The sequence below is a fragment of the Microtus oregoni genome, unplaced genomic scaffold, assembly GCF_018167655.1.
Source record: "Microtus oregoni isolate MIOR12 unplaced genomic scaffold, Mior012 000074F_000, whole genome shotgun sequence".
Classification (NCBI taxonomy): domain Eukaryota; kingdom Metazoa; phylum Chordata; class Mammalia; order Rodentia; family Cricetidae; genus Microtus; species Microtus oregoni.
This window is the reverse complement of record NW_024543987.1, coordinates 2362789-2385350: the sequence shown is the minus strand read 5'-3', so window position 1 is coordinate 2385350 and position 22562 is coordinate 2362789. Positions and strand designations below refer to the sequence as shown.

General features: G+C 34.3%; 1 protein-coding gene across 5 annotated transcripts in view; it reads right to left on the bottom strand.

The window, feature by feature from the left end:
* The window catches only part of LOC121441191 (connector enhancer of kinase suppressor of ras 2), a 217155-nt gene that overhangs the window by 128734 nt on the left and 65859 nt on the right, over positions 1 to 22562 (bottom strand). For all 5 annotated transcript variants that reach the window (XM_041642326.1, XM_041642327.1, XM_041642328.1 and 2 more), the window contains exons 5-6: positions 20683 to 20724; positions 5660 to 5779 (exon numbers count right to left, since the gene is read on the bottom strand). In XM_041642326.1, the coding sequence (XP_041498260.1) occupies positions 5660 to 5779; positions 20683 to 20724 (162 nt within the window). The remainder of the gene's footprint in view (positions 1 to 5659; positions 5780 to 20682; positions 20725 to 22562) is intronic.

Below are 22562 nucleotides of genomic sequence, written 5' to 3'. Positions count from 1 at the left end.
TATCTATCTATCTATCTATCATCTAGACATCCATCCACCCATCCATCTATCCACCAACCTATTTCCATCATCACTAGTAGCTATTATAATGTGCTTGGGTCTGTTTTAAGTATCTTACACCTATTTTACACAAGTCTTTGTGGTGTAATTCGATTGACACGGTTTTAGAGTTAAGAAAACTAAAGGGCAGAATGCCTGGAGAGTAAGTCTAAGGTGGTAAAGTCAGGTGTCATATCTGAATCCAGATACCCTCTCAATCACAGAACCTCAAACTTTTGGAGTTATTTCCAGCAGAGTTAATGCACTTTTCTTATTAAAACATAACACTTGAATATTGTAAAAATTAAAGCAGAAAATCATTAATTAATCTATATTAATTTTTGGTGATCCCAGGGATCAAGCCACAGGCCTCACTCATGATAGAAAAACTCTCTACCATTGACCTACACTCCTAGCTGTTGAAATCCAGTCTAAAGGTCTAAAAATAACCTTAGCAATATGTAGTATGCATAATGGAGTTGGAAAGTGTATCTAGGTTTGACACTGGATAGTTTACAAATGTATTTCAAAGTCATTTTCTCCAATAATGATAAGTAGAGGTTGATTATTTTACTTTCCACAAATCTTTTAATATTGGGTGTATTGATTATGATTACTGGTATTTAAGAAGAGTTTTATTTTATTTTTTATTTTTTTTTATTGAGAAAAGGAAAAAAAAACAAGTTTCCGCCTCCTCCCAGCCTCCCATTTCCCTCCCCCTCCTCCCACCCTTCTCCCCATCCTTCCACCCTTCTCCCCCTCCCCCAACTCCTCTCCCCCTCCCTCTCCAGTCCAAAGAGCAGTCAGGGTTCCCTGCCCTGTGGTAAGTCCTAGGTTCTCCCCGCTCCGTCCATATCTAGGAAGGTGAGCATCCAACCTGGCTAGGCTCCCACAAAGCCAGCACATTAAGTAGGATCAAAACCCTGTGCCATTGTCCTTGGCTTCTCATCAGCCCTCAAGAAGAGTTTTAAATGATACTAAAAAGGTTATGGTCACAAAGAAAATCTAGTATACTAATAAAAGTGTTCTGAAAAGAAAATCAAATCCTGGGATGAAAAAAATTATGGGAATAATCTATGATTCAGGAATAAATATCTATGTGTAATTATGGCAGAAACTAGAAAATTATTAATTAAATATTTATATAAAGAGAATAGTTGTACAAGCCTTCAGTTCCAGTATTGGGAAGACAGAGGTCAGCCTGGTCTACATATTGAGTTCCAAAACAGACTGGAACAGTGAGATCCTGATTAAGATTGGGTATAGATATATACATAGAGTTCAACTCTAAAGTTATTTCATAATCATGAACCAAGGGTTAGAAAGCACGATTTTAAAATGGCACATGAATAAAGATTATTTATGTATTATTTCTAATCAATAAATTATTTGCAACAACTGCTTTAAATAATGGAAAATAGATTTATTTATCCTTTAATCTATCTTTAGTAGTACCAATTAGAAAAAAATGCCCCAAAGTAAATCAACAAAAGAAAGAGAAGAAGCAAATTGTTTGGATGAATTTGAAATTAATCATCTTTTCAATGATGAAGAGTTCACAGAAAATACACCTCATTATTGCTTCTCTCTGAGAAAGCGCCAAATAGCAGGATGATATATCATTCAAATAACATTGTTTTTCTGGAAATGCAATGAATATTTGCCTTATATTTCTTTTCTTTTCTTTTCTTTCTTTCTTTCTTTTTTTTTTTTTTTTGGTTTTTCGAGACAGGGTTTCTCTGTGGTTTTGGAGCCTGTCCTGGAACTAGCTCTTGTAGACCAGGCTGGTCCCGAACTCACAGAGATCCGCCTGCCTCTGCCTCCCAAGTGCTGGGATTAAAGGCGTGAAAACCATCTTTTTTTTTTCCTTTTGGGCAACAATTAATTCTGGTGTTGACTTAACAGCTCCCTTTACCATGCTCAGTTTGCTAGCTAAAATGATGTTTGTTCCACTTCATCTCCAAATGCCAGTTATGCAGTAGCAGTCAGAGCAGCCTTACAGTCAAGATGGTACAATAACGCAGTTTTACAAGTTTGGAGGTAGCTCAAGCACCTCACAAGAGGAAGAAGCCTGAAGCCATGCTTCCAGAATGACGCCTTGAGGCCCCTACCCTCTATTCAACTCATAATCTCTTATCTATCACTCAGCTTTTAAATGCTCTAATAGATCTCATTTCCACATCTTTTAATTTTCTGCTAATCGTTGTTTTTTAAAGGCAAATCACATGGCCATGGCTTAATTACAACTAGGCACACGTGTTTGCAGTCTCTCCCCGTATTTGCCTTTTAGACATATCACATGGTTAAGAACTTACCAAATGCTGGTCACATTCTCAAACTGATCTATTTTAAACATGATCTATGAAGGTTACTTAAAAGTGAGTGCATTTAAAAAAGCATCTTAAGTAAGTCATGTAAAGCCTCTAATCTGCAAACTTGATAAGACTCATAAGAAAGAAGTTCACCCTTAATTCTTTCAATTAATACTCAATATTTTAGGTTTTTATTTCTCTCCCTGTGAAATAGCAACTCAGTTGAAGTATTGCCCACTGTCCTTTAAAAATGAGGTTCTTTAAGAAAAATTCAAACTCAAATTTAAGATTATTCTCTTAAGCTGCCTTTATCTCCCTTTAGCTATTCCAAATTTGGATATAAGATATTGAAAAAGTATTTGCCAGATACGTTTTGTTTAGATTTATGTCCTGCCTCTACTGGTTATTATTTAATGAAAGACAATCAGTAAAATTTTTGGTTCTCTTCTTACTTGCAAAATGAGAAAATTAATACTTATTCTATATGTTGTGAGGAAAATAAAAGGCAAAAAGAAAGAACTTCTAATACTTATTCTAATTTCTATTTTTTTCCTTTTCTCTGATATTTTCCAACCTATTTAAATTTTTGGTTATCGCTACTTTAAATTTATGTCCATTCTAAAAAGAAGATACAGACCGACCTCACTTTAAAACAATTTCTCCAGGGCTGTATGTTCATAGAGAAAACAAATTGTTCATAAAGTTCATGAACAATAAAGTAAATTGAGTTTTAGCTCACTTCACATGCTTAGTGTTCCCGTGATTTTAATGCCAATTAAAAGGAAAAATAGGTGCTTTTCTTCAAACACTACTATTAGAATCACAGAGTCATAAAACTCAAAGAACATCTAAAGATGATCTACTCCTGCCCCTATATTTTCTCTGTGATAAAATCAAGGCCACAGAAGTTAAATTTATTCTCCCACATCCCTAAGACTGCTCTCATATTTTATGTAAATGTTTTTAATCCAGATTCACAAATTCTAAACTAATATAATGTATTAGTTCCTAATTTTCTACTGCACCCATTATGCTAAGATCTTTCATTGACTATACCTGAAAGAGGAGATGGAGAAGGGAAAATATTTAGTATTAAATATTTGAGGGTGTTTTATCTTCAAAAACAAAATTACTTTGGTAAAGATACCAAAAGGAGCACAGACATTCAGGAAGAAGTGACCTATTCATATGTTCAAAAAGTCTATGACATATCTGAGGGTATGGATCCTATCAAACATAGTATGTCTATATGTGTGTACTGTTTTTCTTACACAACCATAATAATGAATTTTTATTTTTAAATAAAATGAGATAAAAATAACTATTAGTAATATAAAAATTACGATTATATGCTGAAATAATGCGCAAAGTATCATGTATTTTCAGTTTATTGGCTATAGGAATCATTTTCTGGTGTCTTAGCAACATAAATGAACGTTGGGGCTATTTGTAAGTTGAATATGAGTTGATTGAGCACAAGGTCTTGCAGTATTATGACTGTCAATTTAATAACCTCAATAGCTATTAAGTAGTTAGTGAGTGGGTATCATAGATAGTTCGGCTAAGCTGGACAAAAGGATTACTCATGTCCTAGATGAGTTGGTATGAAATTTTAATCACACTATTCAGAATAGTATGCAATCTAAATTGTCTCTGAAATTTCCATTTAATATTTTAGGACTGCTGTAAATGATGTTAGTTGAAGCCACAGAAAGTAATCTTTAAAGGGGAAAATGCTGTAATGAGAATTCTAAATCATAAAGGTTTCTCCATATAAACCTATACATATTAGAAATAAGCTTATAAACAAACTGTAGCAAACTTAGATATAGTACTTATAACTTAGTATGATGTTGTGTAACCAGGATGCTATACTTGATTTTCATCTTTTCAAGAAATCACTTATAAAATCAAAAAATCCAAACTAAAACAAATAAACAAACAAGCAAAAAATCTAGAAACGATGGACAACCAGAATCAATTTGTCAACTAGCAGGAAAGAAGTTACTGTATAGAATGCATGAATGGCTTCAAACTAAATATCACTGGTGGTTAATAAAGGCTTTCTCCCCAAAATAGTTACAAACATAACTATACAAACACACACATGTGTGTGAAAAAGCACATAAAAAGTTAAAATTTCCTCAGAGATCATTAAGAATATGTTTGCTTCCAAGATTTCTATTTTCCAGAACATCGTTATCTATGGGGAGAAAGTTTATAACACCAAAGGATGAAATTAACATTTAATAAGTGGTAATGCTTACCAGCCAGTTTCTGCTTAGTGTGTCTGTGCCTTTCTCGTTCATATCAATTTTATATAATTGCTTTCTACAGTTATATTTAAAAAGCTCTCCTTTGAGTTAAACTTATAATCAAGATGTTTTTAACCAGTTGAACAAACTACTAACATTATCAACGCACTTCATGAATATTAACCTAGTGTTAGCACTATCCAGTTGCTCATTCAATTCTTCTAACAAGAGATGTGAAAAATGGCAGAGATGCAATTCATATACATTATAATGTCTGGAGAGATGGCTCAATGGGTAAAGAGCTTGATAAGTAAGTATAAAGACCTGAGTTCGAGTTCCCAACACCCACACAAAATGCCAAACATGGTGAAACTTGCCTGTAACCCCAGAGCTGGAAGAGATAGGAAGTATTGGGGTACCTGCTGGCTAGGCTGACTAGTGAGCTGGTCAGTCTAATAAGCTTTAGGTTTAGTAAGATAATCTTGTCTCAGTAAGGGAGAGAATAACTAAGGAGGGCATTCCATATTAAATCCAGGCCCCACATGTGAATACATAGCCATGCCTGCCCACACACACATAAACACATACACAAACACACATGCACTACACATGGACCCACAAACAAAATATGTGAGTTTTCTCTAATTACTTACTCAAGGGGAAGGAAGATCTATTAAAACCAGGATAAATCATTGTAAAACAAACCCAGAAAATACCTACTTGAATGACAGGTAACACTGTGCTTGTTGCAAAACTCTTAAATGTCCTTAAGATCAGGAATTTTAATTGGTGAAAGAATGCAATCAATGATTACTCAACCAAATAGGATAACTCAGAATTCTCATTTCCTTTTCTCTCTTTTTATTGGTTTGTCTTTTAAAAGTGGTTTCAATGCCACCCTCTTCTACCTTGACCTCTACAGGAGATGAAAAGGAGAGGAGGGTGAGGATCTGTGGAAATTCCTAGACTCCTCTATTCTGAGGCTGCCTTCTTGCCCACATCTTGTGCTGTGTGCTGATGGATGATGGCTTTGATAAACATGGTATCCCTTACCAGCCCTTCACTCGGTTTAATATTTGCCAGCTGAATCACTTCCAGGTGAGCCGACTGTGAAACCAGAGGATCTGATGACAGGGATATGATGTGGTCACACACTCCAGAAAGAGTTTTACACTGGAAGAGGAAAAGAAAAGTTACGGTAAACATATGTTGTAGTAACATACAAGTCACCACTTACTATGATTCTGGAGAGTTTTATTTTCTAGTACATGTTTGTGTGAAAATTAGTGCAGGTCCCTCAGAGCCATCAGCTGGCTCTAGATCTGGCTTACAGGCGATTGAGAACTAGGCAGTGTGAGTACTGGAAACTAAACTCACTCTGATTCACCGAGCCATCTGTCCAGCCCCTAGTATAACTTTCTAAGGAGGGAAACATAAAGTTGAGGAAATGTCAACTGGCATTTCATTTTTTAAAAATCTTATACAAAAGGTCACTAGGAACACATAATACACAAAGGTATCTTTATTTTTAAAGTTAAGGATATATGAACTATATGTCCAGGTGACTAATCCAAGTTATAGTTAATGTATTATTTATATCATTTGATGCATCACATCTAAATTATTAACTAACAATTTTGATAATCTGAGAAACTCTTGATATTGAGGTTTAATTTAATTCAAATTATATTTAACTATATTCTAAATAATATTAAAATCTGGGTTCTTTTATTTAATGATCAGAAAACTTAAAGAAAATGATGCATTTGAAAGATGCATCACTTGTTTGGATAATTCTTTTTGCATTTTTCATGACTTTCTGGATCAAGTTTACCTTTGTATAGAACTTCCTACTTCCATCAGGTGAAACTTGCAACAAGCTCAATCTGTTTCTTCACCCTTCGGTCACCAGTCAGAAATTGACCTTCATTCCGAACCCTGCTGAGCTAGGGAACATTTATATTCCAGTAATTTTTAACTTTTCCCTGTACCCTGCTTACCTACCGCTCACATCTGATCACTGCAAATATATCCTTATCTTATCTGAATGATAAGCAGTTTTCTTCTTTACTGAAGGAGTTACGGTTTCGTGGGAAGCAAGGTATAATACTCCATCTCTGCTACGTTTTACTTGTTCTACAGTGACTGCATTAGTTTTCCATGAAGGAGGTGATTCACTCTGTCTCACTAGGCTCTGCTACCCTCCGCTACAGAAATTGTCAGGCTAAATTTGCTTCTGTAATGAGACTCATGATTTTTGCATCTGTTTTTCAAGACTGCACTTTAATTGTGGTTATCAGCTCCTAAAGACAGACATTAGTCACCTAACACCAATACCCAGAGGAAAAATACGAGCCTGATATGAGGATAGATGTTTGTAATTACCCCACTGACAATGACTTTGTAAGCAAATTATATCTTTGAGACTGTATTTCTTCAAATAAAAAATTAAATGATGCAATGAAGACAGCCTTATAAAGTTTATAATATATATGATAATTATATTTAAAACAGTCCAATATAGCTAATATCCAAAGATAATAAACAAATACTTACTTATCTATTGTTTTTCTTACCTGCAAAGTCCTCAGTCCTTACACATGAGATGAAATAACACACTATTCTTAATTCCATGACCATGTTATAATAAACAACAGTTACACTGGCCAGTCTAGCTACATAACAATCATAGAAAGCTTATTACTCGCCTTCTTTCTGATATTAAGGTCTCAGGATACAATGAAAGTATTTACCCTGATAAACATCTACTCATAAGTGATGGTTAGTGTTAATTGCCAACTTGACAATCTAGAGTCACCTAGGATACTGGCCTAAGGTGTGTTTGTGGGGGGTTATCTTGATTAATTAATTGAAGTAAGATGATATACCCATTATGGGTAGGATTATTGCCTGGGCAGAGAATCTTGGATTGTAAGAAACAGAGAGAACTAGCTGAACAATGACATGTATGCATTCATTACTGTTTCCAATTATGGATGTGCTATTACCAGCTCCATCAAGCCCTAGCTGCTGTGACTTTGCCCGCAATGATGGACTGTAACCGGAACTGTGAGCTAAAATGAATCCTCTCTTCTGTGTCAGCCTCCACAGTGCTTGTAATGCAGTTGTAAACCACCACATCAGGTTTACACTACTAGTTTAAAACTCAATCATATTTAAAACTATCCAAGATTGTATTTTAGAAAAAAACAGTAACCATAGGGAGATACACTGCAATTATTATCTAATATTATTGCTAGCAGAAATTATTTGCAGAGTACCTACAAATGTTTGGCACAATGAAAATTATTTCATGTTCATTCTCATTTATCGTTCTAACTTCCTGAAGTAGTAGATATTATTATAGCCAGCTGAACGGATGTAAGAATTAGGCTAAAAACAAGTCATGGCTACTGATTTGGCAGAATGAATTCTTAATTATTGTGTTTACTTTGATTATTAGTTACTAACTCGTGTCCAATTAACTTCCCTTTGTATTGTTTTGTCTGCATTAGATGTATGTTAGATAACTCAATTAAAAACATAGTGAAAACCAGGAGGTGGTGGCACACGCCTTTAATTCCAGCACTCAGGAGGCAACGGCAGGAGGATCTCTGTGAGTTTGAGGCCAGCCTAATCTACAGAACTAGTTCCAGGATAGCTAGGGCTACACAGAGAAACCTTGTCTGGAAACCCACTCCCTACCGCCCCCCCCCAAAAAAGAAATCAACAAATGGCATTCATGTGAAGTATATGATTTAATACACCCATAATTTTAATAACTCAGGTTTACTTTCAGACACACAGAAAAGAGGGAAATGCTAATTACTGATATAAACATTTTTCATTTATAACAGTTTAGAGAACGGAGTATACATTTATTTTACTATTTTGTTTGGCTATTAAAATAATTGAGTATAAATCTTGCCAGTATCTATTATTTTGCGATGAAATTTGTATAAAATATACACTGATTCAAATAATTGTGAGAATTCTAAATGGTAAATTTCATTTGGAAATATAAATATAATATAATATTTAATGTCCAAGTGCTTGACATATTTGTTGAAGGTGAAATTTTTTATTACATTTATTTGTAAGTATATGAGTACATGCACACACACAAACACACACACACATATTTGTATACCATGGTAAGCATGTGGAATTCAGAGGACAACTTTTGGAAGTTTGTATTTTTTTTCCACCATGGCTCAAGATCAATTTGTCAGGCTTTCTGGAAACCATCTTTACCCACTGAGTAATTTTACTGGGCCCTGAGCTAGAAATTCTATACTTCTACTTATAGTAGTACATCATTAAAATATAAAGTACAATTAACCATGGATAACTCTGAAAGAATAAAGTTTAGGAATAAAATTTAAACTGGGATTTAAAAGTTTTATTTCATATACATGTTCCATAACACTGGAAGAATTTATTTATACGAGTAAAGACAAGTGAAAGACAATTTTAACTTAAAAACTAATGTAATAGAATAATAAATTTCAATGTGATGTCAAAATTCTATCTATGTCCAGAAAGGACTGTTTCAAATTTCTTCAGAAATGGAAGAATGGATGAAGAAAGTGTGGAATATCTACACATTAGAGTACTACTCAGCGGTAAAAAACAATGACATCTTGAATTTTGCATGGAAATGGATGGAAATAGAAAACACTATCCTGAGTGAGGTAACCCAGACCCAAAAAGATGAATATGGTATCTATTCACTCATTAGTGGATTCTAGCCATAAACAAAGGACATTGAGCCTATAGTTTACGATCCTAGAGAAGCTGAGTAATAAGGTGAACCCAAAGAAAAACATATACAGATTGCCGGGCAAAAGTTGGGAGCATGGGGGTGTGGGTGGAGTGAGGGAAGGGGAGAGGGGGAGAGAGAAGGGGGAATGTGAGGGTTGGGGAGAGCTTAGGGGAGTGGGATGGTTGAGATGGAGAAAGGACGGATATGGAGGCAGGGAAGAAGATATCTTAATTAAGGGAGCCATTTTGGGGTTGGCAAGAGGCTTGGCTCTAGAAGGGTTCCCAGGTGTCCACGGGGACTCTGAGCAGCGGAGAAGAGGATGCCTGAACTGGCCTTGTCCCGTAGTCAGACTGATGACTTTCTTGAGTATCTCCATAGAACCTTCCTCCAGCAACAGATGGAGACAGAGACCCACATCAGAGCACCGGACTGAGCTCTCAAGGTCCAGTTGAAGAGGAAAAGGAGGGAGAATATGAGCAAGGAAGTCAGGACCACTAGGGGTTGGTCCACCCACTGAGACAGTGTGCCTGAGCTAATGGGAGCCCACCAAATCCAGTTGGACTGGGACTGAACGAGCATGGGATCAAATCGGACTCTCTGAATGTAGTTGACAATTGGGGCAGACTGAGAAGCCAATGAAAATGGCACTGGGATTTGTCTCTGCTGCATGTACTGGCTTTTTGGGATCCTATTCTCTTTGCATGCATACCTTCCTAAGCCTGGATGGAGGGGGGAGGGCCTTGGACTTCCCACAGGGCAGGGTACCCTGCACTCTCCTAGGACTGGAGGGGGAGGGAGGAAGAGTGAGTGGGGAAGGGAGAGGGAAGTGGGAGGAGGGGAGGTAGTGGAAATTTTGATTGGTATTATTTATAAAGTAATAAAAATTAATCTGCTGGGAAAAAAAGAAATGAACTACAGATACAAGCAAATAAAAGACTTGTAAACTCATTCCTCTAAAGCCCCCAAACCCTTTTGTAATTTCTTTATGTTTCAAAATATGGTAGTGGAGAGAAAAGCTCAACAAGATTAAATGAATCTATCCTGACCACAATCATGCTGACATTAAAGCCATTCATATACTCAACAATCACAGAGAATATGCTATGTGAATTAAAGGCCAAATACAATGCTTATGGATTCCACAGCTTGGAGTAGTGTTTCTGGTAATTTATTTGGCGTTGTAACCTTAGCATCACAAACATTAAGCATGTTATACTGTAGCTCCCAAAAACAGAGAAATAATAACCCCTAAGACCTTGTGAGTTAAAAATACTAATTCACAACTCACAGCAATCAAATCAACTTACCTTCTAAATTCTTACACTGAAATGTATAGGTCCTGACAATTATTGATAGCATCTACTCTGTCACTAAGGCTTCTAATTGTTGAAATCCTCATGGTCATAGACTTTCAATAAACATAATTGAAGAGTTTTTGTTCAGTCTTCCTAAATGACACTTGCGGATCCTAAAAGGTCAAACAACCTGACAAGCTGACAGCGCTACAGGCATAGTCAAAGCAAACCCCCATAAATCTTGATGCTCAATAAAGTAATTTGTCCTCCCATGACATGCCAGCTCTTATAAAATAATGTTAGAGGTGGAAATATAGTATTCTACATTTTAATTTAAATGACCAAAAGAAATGTTTTCAAAATTATTCTCTCTTGATTTCTAGTCTCTTTTTTGGTTTATTTAAAAATTTTCAAGTTCTTTGATTTGGTCTGGATTTAAATTTAAATTGGTCATGTACTTGGGATTGATACAAATCACCACAAGCTCAGAGGCTTAAAATAACACACTTATTATTTCCCAGTTTCTGTGAGCTAGGAATCCAGATACTAGACCCAGTTCTTACTCTGCAGATGATGGCTTTGCAAGCCTGTCAGATGTCAACAGGGCTAAATATCCAAAAGATGGCTTAAGACACAGAATTTGCTTCATGTTCATTTAGGTTATTGGTAAAATTCATTTCCACGTGGCTATATTACTGAGGTTTTCATATTCTTTCTTCTTGTTATCTAAGTATTATTGTTAGCTCCCAAGAGTTGCCCTCAGGTCCTGATTACATGGAGCACTTCATAGGATACAGTGAGATAAGCTGTCTGGCTTTTGCCCAGTCAACAGATTTCATCTTCTTTGAGACATTTAAAAATGGCTTACAAGGTTAAGTTCACCAGAGATAATTTCTTCTTTTCTATGATTTAAGTCGAATCATAAAGGGTTTTAAACATATTTGAAAAAAAATCCCTTCATTTTTGTCACAGAACAAAATTTAGACATGTAGAAGTAGAATTCATTGTATCTTCTGATCTCAACTACACTCAAGCATTGCTAATTATATGCCAGGAGCATAGATCTTGGTGGCCATCTTAGATTCTTACCCACCATAGATATGAATGGAAAACTATGAGTGGAAAGTCACTGAAATAATCTGCATTCATTTCTGAGCCACAGAATTGGACTTTTGTTCTCATAGAAGGGCAATCATATAAGACTGATGAAAAACTTGGGACTGAACCCCAGTTTACAACCCACTAGTTACATGATATTAGGGAAATTCCTTAATCCTTCCAAGTGTCTATGTTATGTCACACATAAAGATTTTAATAAAAATAAAAGACAGTACCTACTTCTCTGCATTACCATACGGACAGAGTCTAAGCTAGAAACCAGAACTAGATCATTTACCTGCGTTTTGTGTTCAGGAAGCAGTGGCAGGCATGTTTGTGGTGGGTCTCCAAGCAGATGACACTCAATAGAGCAGTGGTTCTCAACCTGTGGGTCATGACCCCTTTGGTCGAATGACCCGTTCATAGGGGTCGCATATCAGACATCCTGAATATCAGATATTTATATCATGGTTCATAACAGTAGCAAAATTACAGTTATGGAGTAGCAACAAAAATAATTTTATGGTTGGTCACTAAAACATGACGAACTATATTAAAGGGTCGCATCATTAGGAAGGTTGGGAACCACTTCAAAAGAGGGTAGGTATACTACTTTCTAGGCTCAAAGATGACAAAAATTTTGATATATCAGTGAACTGAAAATGAAGTTATTAAGAAGGTGACTTAATTGTGCTTTGGGAATTCGATTCAAACGGAATAAATGATCTGGATGAGCTCAATACTTTACAGACTATATATATATATAATATAAATTTTAGGTAAATAAGGACCAAACAGGTGAGATCTCTGGGCAGTATTTCCACATACACCCAAGAAATCTGAAGGTGGCCTGTATGTTTCTGCAGAGGTAAGTGCTATCCTTATTGTGTCAGTTAGGAATCTATTAAATCTCAGCACCAAAGCTACCCTTCAGTGCCTTTTCTATGCTCATGAACTGGATGTTTACGCATTTCTGCCTTTACATTGGGCACAGCATTGTATTTTTTGTCAGTAGAGGGCACTGCAGGGACATTGCAGGTGGAAATAAGACTTCTTTTTCAGGTTCTCATGGGCTATACATTAAATTTTCTTGTTTCCAATTTAGGTTCTATGAGACATGCTCATTCTTTCGAGGATTCCAGATATTGTTCTGCTCCAACCACATACCTAAACCATTTATACAAATCTCTCAGCAACTTTACAGCTCTGTCTAGGTTCTTACTATAGCAGCAACCAATTCTTTTTTCTTTTTTTTTTTTTTCGGGTACTCTTAGGCTTCAGGAATGATTTTCATGATTCCCTTTTTATCCTAACAGAATTCTTAGTATAGGTTAATAATGATTTGAATCAAACTTTCCTTGTTTAAGTTAGTGTGAAGTTTCCATTTCTATGCTTACTCAATTATCTTGAAAATTAATTTTACAGCAACTTGGCTGTACTTTTAAAAATCCAGTGTCTTGATCACATACAGAATGGTACCAGATAAAGATTGTCCTCAAACTCATCACTTATGTGGCCAGTTGCTTTCACATGATTTTGTGAGCTTATCATAAAATAGCTTTGGCATTTACACCTAAGATATTACAGCTAGTCCAATTCCTCAAGTTAATTAGAAAGGCTAATTTAAGCTTGTTCACAGAGATGAAGTGTCAGGCTGGAGTCAGAACATCATTTCTTTTTTTTTTTTTTACCACTCATCAGTGCCCTTTCTACTATATTATGATGGTACTCAATATAAACAAATCCTTTATGAGGACAATGATTATACCCTTAGATTCAGTCTAAATATTAAAGTAGTCTGTGATGTATAATACGTTCAGCAAATATAACATCACCAAGAACACTTATATAAATATACTACTGTCTATACACATCATAAAAAGAAACAGCAATACCAGGTTATCTTCTTTATGTCAGCTGTAATATTTAAGACTATGTTTCTCCTTTTGTCGTAGGAAAGGCAAATACTTACTACTTCTATCATATTACACTTGCATTCCTCCTTTGTCCTTTTGGTATGGGTAACAGTTATAGAAGAGTTAATTTTAAAAAAAGATTTATTTTTATTTTATGTTATATGAGTGCTTTGCCTGATTGTATGTCTGTGCAACATGAATGTGCCTGGCACCCAAGAATGCCAGAAGAAGGTATTGAATCCCTTGGAATTAGGGTTACAGATGATTGGGAACTACAGTGTAGGTGCTGGGACCCAAACCTAGATCCTCTGCAGGAGTAGCAAGTACTCTTAACTCTTTAGCCGTCTCTTCAGGCCAAGAGATTAAAATAAGATTAAAATGGTTTATAATGTTAATAATAACCAAAGTGTCAAAATCCAATACAAACTCCAGAAACCAATTTCTGGCTCAGTAATAGTGTAACCATGTATCTTTAGGTTGACAACAAGGCGTGAACTGGGGCCAAGTTAGCAGGATCACTTACATTAACTGTAATACATGTCAAGTTAGTAGGATCGCTTACATTAACTGTAATACATGTCAAGCAACCTCCTAGTGCTTTTCATCTAAAAAAACCTCAGTATTAGAAATCATATTAATGAGAATAACTAGAACTTACATGCCTGAGTGCAATAGTCACACTGGAATTTCAAGCATACAGAAATTCAATTTGCATTTAGAACAAGATAGCAGCTTTAGGAGAGGATTCTGGGTTATAATTGATAAAAGCTGCCTTTTCACACATCAGAGAACTTCTGAAGATCAATATAAAATTATATGAATTTGAAAGTCATTAGCATTCTACTGAATTCAAGAAAGCTCTAAGAGATTAAATATCATCACTTTTATTCCATTGTGAGACATGCTGTTACACAACTACTTAAAGAATCTTTAAGGTTTGGGATCATCAGCAGAAGAAGGCTGTTTTTAATATATCATATCAATGTGAGGACAAAGGCTGAAATGAGCTCTTCACATCCTTTGGCAGGCTCCCCTCTTATATCCAACTGTTGACCTTGTGAACTTTAGTCTAGACAGCAGAGGATGCACAAGAATCCCAGGCCAGATGAATTTTTAGAAAAATCAATAAACTTGCCGATATGAAAACTTACACAAAACATTTGTGAAGTAAAACAAATACTTAACATGCAGAAAGTAGTCAACATTTATTACCAAAGTTAAATAAAAGTGAGTAAAATAGGTTGTGGAGGAGATCAGTCACAAAGACTACGGAGAAAGGGGGGAGTGAGGTATAAAAGCATGGAACTAAAGAAAATCCCAGATACTCTGATGCCATTTTAACATATAAAACAATGGTGCCAGCAAAGCAAAGCAGATGGTCCCCAACATTCCAAGGAACATGACTTATAAGAAAATTTTTATCACTCCAGTATATACTACATCAATTATCTGAAATGTGTTTCATGGTCTCATTCAGTTTTGACAATTGGATCTAACGCAAAACCCCCAAATCCTAGGTTGTTCAGTATCTTTTCTTTCTTGGTCATGATTTACATTGATACACATCCCTATTAGACACTACAAGCAAATTCCCTTCCGCAATACTTTTTCACAGACTACTCCGATTTTAATGAGAAATGCGATATATCAAAATTGTCCTTAAGTCATATTCAAACCAGTTTTTACTGTTTTACCCATATGAATATGAAATTAAGCCTTAGATCCCATCAGAAGCATGAATAAAGTAGAATAAAATATATAATTCTCTTGTTTTTATTATAAACATACTATAAATAATTGAAAATAGGAAATTACTTGAAGCTAAAAATTCAGTTCTCATCTTTCCAAGCAAATACAGTAAATTCTATTTACTATACTACTATTCCTGAATATTCACTTTTAAAATTTTAGCAGTAAGGACTTACTCTATGCATGATTTACTTAGCATTATAATTTAGAATCTTAACACTGGTCAATGAATATTATTGGGATACTAATATAATTTATTCATAAATTATAACATAAATTATATATTCCTGAAAATTTTCAGGTAATAATCATGAGTAGTAAATATTATGTACTATTAATGTACCATAGTTGACTGTAGTATTACTCCATTTCTTATTTTTCATTATTATGTATTATGATTATTTGAACATTTCCTATAGAAAATATTATTGTATTCCACAATTTATTCTAGATTTTATTCCTAGGAAAGTATAGGAATATGGATTTTTGAGAATTTCATACATAAATACTATATATATATATATATATATATATATATATATATATATATAATTTCACCTCCCCCTCTCACCTATCCAATTCTTTGAGCGCCTTCACCTAAGCTACTAGGTATATTTTGAATTGCATTTATGTTTAGGAATGACCACTTGAGATTGGAGCACCTTTCAGGGAACTTGACCCTGGAGAAAACTGATTATTCTCTTAGCAGCCACTGACTATCTGTGGCTCATCATCTAGGGGTGGGACCTAGTGAAATTTCCTCCATCCACACTGGCAATGTCAACTGATGCTACTATTATTCAGGTTTGATAAGGCACCATACTTTGAGATTTCCTAGGTGTAGCTTCCCTATCATGTCTATAAGACAGTATCTAGTGGCAGGCATCCCAATCCACTGGTTCTTACAATATTTCCACCATCTCTTCAATGATTTTTCCCTGAACCTTAGGAGTAGAGAAACTGATTATAAATCATTTCTGTCATTTCAAGAAATTTAACCATTATATGCTTAAATTTATTCATCTATAAAAGAGAGATGATAGTAATTTTTCCTGAGAACCAAAATGAGTTTAGTTTGTATATAGCACTCAAAGTAACGGCAGAAGCAATTGTAAAATACCATGCAAATATTAGAATTAATATATGTCAAACTTGCTTTCCTAAAAGGCATTGGTAGTATACATGGATAGCAATAAATTAAGCCCATTCTATTTTCATGAAGATTTCTGTCAGTACATGAGTATGTTTAAAAGTATGTTTAGGAATAGATAGAAAACACTTTTTTACTGCTTTATTAAAATTACTTGGTATCTGAGGGTAACTGCCTCTGATTAGATGTTATAATTTAATATGCAATTAGGAGATTGTCACTTTAAAAATATACAAAACTCAGAATATGCACATTATCTTTTAATAGTTAAAACTGTAATTTAAAAATAATTAGCACTTTTATATCCTTTTTTTTTTTTGCTCTTAGTCATCTCATCTGTGTTTTTTTATCATGTATTCTTCGTCATCTTATACTTTCCTATTCTGGAATTTGGCTTACTTTGTTCACTTATTTAATAATTTTATTTTAACGTATTTATCAAGAAATTACTTTAGCAACCTTGTTAATCTAAAAACATGCTTTTAAATTTTGTTTCTGCAAATTAGCTTTGGCCATTGCTTTTCTTTAAAATAATTACAATTTTTCATCCACTGTCTTATGGAAATATACTCATACTCATATTCTCTCTCTCTTATCTGGGACAGTCTCAATATATAGCCCAGGTACCTTGGAGCTCATAATCCTCCTCCCTCAATTTCTCAGCTGCTGGAATTATAGACATTTACCACAAAAATGAGCTTCTTTTCCTCTAGTCCCTCTGTTGAATGGATGCAAAGTTACTTCTTGCCATTATAATTATGAACTGTTACTATGAATATATCTTGAAATAATTATCCTTTCAACACATTTTCTAACTTTAGTGAATATATAAATTTCTAGTCCAAAATTTTTCTATTATAGCCTTTATTATTGCTTTCTTCCTTAGAAACAGTGATGAGAACTAAAACCTGTCTTCTAAAAGCTTGCTCTCATATTTCCATTTTCCAAATATGTAAATATCTTAGTACTGTACTATCGAAGTCCACTTTGTGTCTCCCTCTCATATTATCTTTAACATCTGATTTTCATTTTAATGATTTTAGTGTAGTCTTACTTCTATTTCTGTTTGGTTACTTTTACTACAATCATTTGTCTTAGCTCACTTGGTGGTCTCTGTTTACAGTGGACATGCCTTCTTTATAATATGGTATCTTTTAAAAAAATAGGCAGTGTTCTGTTGACTCTTATTGTGGACATTAAACAAACTTAATAAGTCTACTTCATGAAGTAGGATTATTTTAATATTATAGTGTATTAGAACATATTTTCTTTCTCTTTCTTTTTAAAAGCTAATCCTTACATATTGACCTAATTTAAGAATAGACACCTCATAACTTTGCTTAGCTCTCTAGTTTTCCCAGGTGTGTTAAAGGGCACAACGATACCTATATTTCCTTAGGGAATTCCTAAGGTATTATAGCTTTCCACACTTGAGCATTTCCTTCCTCTTTGACAACTGCCATCCCATTCCTACCAGACAAAAGAAGATCTAGTCTATTACAAACATCTTCAAGACATTTTCTGTAGTATAAATATATTCAAACAATGTTATACTATATGTATCATTTGAACTTTGCTTTTGTTACTTATACATTTTTTTTTTAATGAGAGGGTCTCACTTCTGACATTCTTGGGAACTTACTATACAGATGAGGTTAGGCATGAATTTACAGACTTCTGCCTACCTCTGCCTTCCAAGTGTTGGGATTAAAGGTGTAAGGCAAAATGTCTATCTCTCCTTATGCAAATCTTGGTTTCAATCATATCAGAATATTTTATGTAATCCAAAATACTATAAAATCTGATTTGCCATTCAGAGACCAATGATTTTTTTCTTCTTAAATCATCATAAAAATTTTCAGTTACAGGATCAAGAAGTAGGTCTCCTAGAGATAAGACAGCACAGTACTGGATAGTTTTTTTTATTGTTTCTTCCAGAGTCATTTAACCCATTAAAAACAGATTTTGTCTTAGAAGTCTCTTCTTGAGCTTATGAACTACTATGATTTCTTATTCTGTTATAAATGCACATTTCTCTATTCCTCCAAAAAGCCCACTATCTCTTTTTACTGTGTCAACAGTAGGCATTTTCTCTGCTGTATTAAAAATGTCATCTTGATTGTAACTATTATCATGATCATCTTGATTCAGGACCATTTTGACTATTCTACTACCAGCCAACGAATGAACAACTAGAGTCCCAATGATGATATAATCTTTTATAGCCACTTCAATGAATATTTTCATTTTCGCATAGGCAGAAGCTTTATCACAACAAATCTTGAAAATTTTCATGCTGAGTCATGCTTTAAACTTCTGCACCTAGCTTAGGAAATACAGTTCCTTTTAAGTTTCAGTTCATTGAGGTAGATCAGCCCTTGTTTCATCATGATGAGCACAGTAATTGGAAGGTGCTGATAGCAATGTAGTGGCTCCGCTATTTAAATACATAACTTGAGATTTCCAGTCTTTAATTTATGTGGCATTTTGTTCAGCATTTTAGCACAGTACTTCAACAGTTCATCCTTCTGTTTCTTTATGTCATACACAGTGGTCATTGCAATACCACGTTCTCCTGGAGAAGTTTTGTGCTTTACACTGCTGTCCATTTTGTCAACAGTTTACATTCCGTATTATAGATAAACGTATCTTTATCCTTTTTCACCCTGACACAAACAGATTATCTACAGATATTTTGGGGGTATTTTTAGCAATATCTTTATATTACAGAAGGAATAAACAAAATTAAAGCAAGAAATGAACAACTGTAAGTAATGTCCACAGGTCTCATGTGAAACCTGCGGCTGGCCCGCACATACACCATTTCATTATTCTTTGTAGGTATTCTTGCATTAGCTACATGAAAAAGATATAGCACAGCTGTTGGTGAGGTCTGAGAGAGTCATCTTTTCCTTGGTGATGTTGGATTAGTTGTGTTGTGAGCCTCAATGTTGAATGGGCCCCATCATATGAAGTCAGATAAGGAATTTTCCACTTACAATGTCAGCAGCTTCAGAAATGTGGTCAAAAAGTTTAGATTTTTGAGTAGGTGAGATGGCTCAGTGGGGAAAGCCTGATGACCTAAATTTGAATTCTGGAACACACATTGTAGGAGAGAAGCCACTCCTACAAGTTTCCTCTGAACTCCGCATGTGTGTGTGTGTTACATGTATATATGTGCATACACCAGTTTCATATTTTGAATGAAATTCAGGATTACTACTTAACCTATAATATGCTTAAAAAATTAAACTAATGATTGGAAAACATACACACACACGCACACACACACAAACACATATGCTATTATTTCCTTCCTGTTCTCCAGAGCCTATGGATAGCAGTACCTAAAAAGAGGGATAGTTATTGTTTTTTCCTAGGCTAAAATAGAGAAGAGTACATCAGTTCTTCTTTCCTGAGATCACCCTAAAGAAAGGGCAAAAGTCATCAAGGTGTTTACTAACAACAAGAGATACCTTTTCTCTGAGTATAATTTAACAACACCTCACTTCTCATAAAAAAAATTAGCAAACTTCCAATCAGATTGTCCTCTGATCTGTACATGCATACTGTGGCATGTATTCATATCTCCCCCATCATCAACAAAATGAATAAATGTAAAAAAAGTAACCAAAGAAATGAATGGATTTAACAAATAATGACAAATTTCTAGATAGATTAGTTCTTGAGTACAAGATCAGAGCAAGGGAGTTTGATTTTCTTAGGAAATATCTCATCCAAATGAATATAGCGACAAATTACTCCCACTGTAGAAGAAAATACCTTGTTCTGGTATATTTTTAAATCATAAATTACTGAGAAAAATTGTACTTTCCAATTCTGTTTGCAAGATTACTTTACTCAAATCTTGCCTCATAATATTCAAATATTAGATCAGAGCATTTTTTTTCTATTGGCTAAAACAAGTTGACTATAACTAACATGTTTTGATTCTTTTAGAGGTTTCCTAAAATGTATACTTAACTAAAGTAAGTTAGTTGATCTTTTTTTTTTATTATGGATTACTTTTTTCAAGCCATATTCTTTTAATTGCTAAGTAAATATTATCTAATGGAGATAAAAATACATCCAAATCTACTTACCACATGAAGGATTTTATTCTCAGTTTCATATACAGTGCAATCCTGAAAACAAGAACAAATATTATGTTCAAAAAATTAATATCCATTTTAATGTATGTTTTTAGAAATTGTACTAAGAAAAATTCTTGACATTCCATGCAAAAACTCAAATAAGAATGAGTAAAATCTGGAAATTTTACTTTTTTTTTTAACCCAAGTAGAACCAATGGTAAGGTTAGATGGTCAGTTACTTTGCCTTAAGTATATTTTCTAATTTGACTAACTTTAAGCACATATAACAAGGGGCAATAGATGTTAAGATTACTTTTGGAAACATTTAAAAAATTATTAGAGATTTTCTATCTAAAATTTTTACCCATGATAAGTAAATCTGTCAAACTATCTCCAAGATTTTAAACATTGATTTATTATGATTAGACCATTAAGAATACACTAACATTTATTTCAACATTGATATCAAAATCTCATACTTTTCTATTTTTAACTACTCAAACTAATCAAATCTACTTTCTATTATATATTTTAAAATATCAGGTTTATAGTTCTTACATAAATTTGAATCTTTGAAATTGTAAAAAAAAAGTTAAAAATCAACTACATTTTTTCTTAACTATTTGTTCACCAATAAATCACAATATGTAAAAGTGACTTCTGCTTAGAAACATAATGGTTGTCATTTTCTTCAAGAAATTTGTAAATTGGCCATAGACATGATATGTAGTAGTAGTGACCCAATAGGAGTGATCTGAGAATTAAGTGAGAAAAATGAGATAAACTGCTTGCCTCAGAGATTGACACATAAGGAGTAATAAATATGCTATTGTAAAATATTACTCTTGTTTGGCAATTAGCATGGCGAACAATAAGGGCTGATGAGAACCCAAGGACAATGGCACGGGGTTTTGAACCTACGTAATGTGCTGGCTTTGTGGGAGCCTAGCCAGTTTGGATGTTCACCTTCCTAGAAATGGACGGAGGGGGGAGGACCTAGGACTTTCCACAGGGCAGGGAACCCTGACTGCTCTTTGGGCTGGAGAGGGAGGGGGAGAGGAGTGGGGGGAGGAGGAGAAGGGTGGGAGGAGGGGGAGGGAAATGGGAGGCTGGGAGGAGGAGGAAATTTGTTTTTTTTTTCCTTTTCTCAATAAAAAAAAAGTTAAAAAAAATAAAAAATAAAAATAAAAAATAAAAATCCATTACTTTTACTTTCAAACTTCAAAGGGAATCTCCTTAAGAAAGTAAATATCATTTAAGTTAATATTCTACTAGTGGCCTAATAATTTATATACCCTACTAGCAGCATAATACTCATACAAGATAATAATTTCACGCCATATCTAATATGGATATAACACAAAGAAATGTTGAAATAATCTTAAACGTATCTTTAGCAACACTGCTTATTGTAAATAGCATTAATGTGCTAAACCTGTTCTGTATGACTTATAAGACAAAACAAAAAAGTCATGTCTTTTTCACCTGCATCATTAATAATTATTAATTTAGCGAGGGAGAAAGCAGATACATACATATTACTAAGGAAGTAAAAACAACCACCCTTATACGATCTTGATGCTGTATATATGTATGTATGTATGTATATATGCTCACTGAGAAGGAATAGAAACAAAGATCAACTTAATAATAATGAAAATTTCAGTTTTGTTGTCTTGTACCATTTTCCAGAACTTCTTGGAAAATGGCTAATTTCAAATAAGATTGGAACTATATATAAGAATGGACTATATTTTGATTTAAGATAGAATGAAACTATCTAAGATGACTAATATTGACCTAGGATTTAACATGAAGAGATTCCTACTTCCTAAAAAGAATAATCTGAGGACATAAGAGGATAATAATGCAATGGGTGGAAACATACT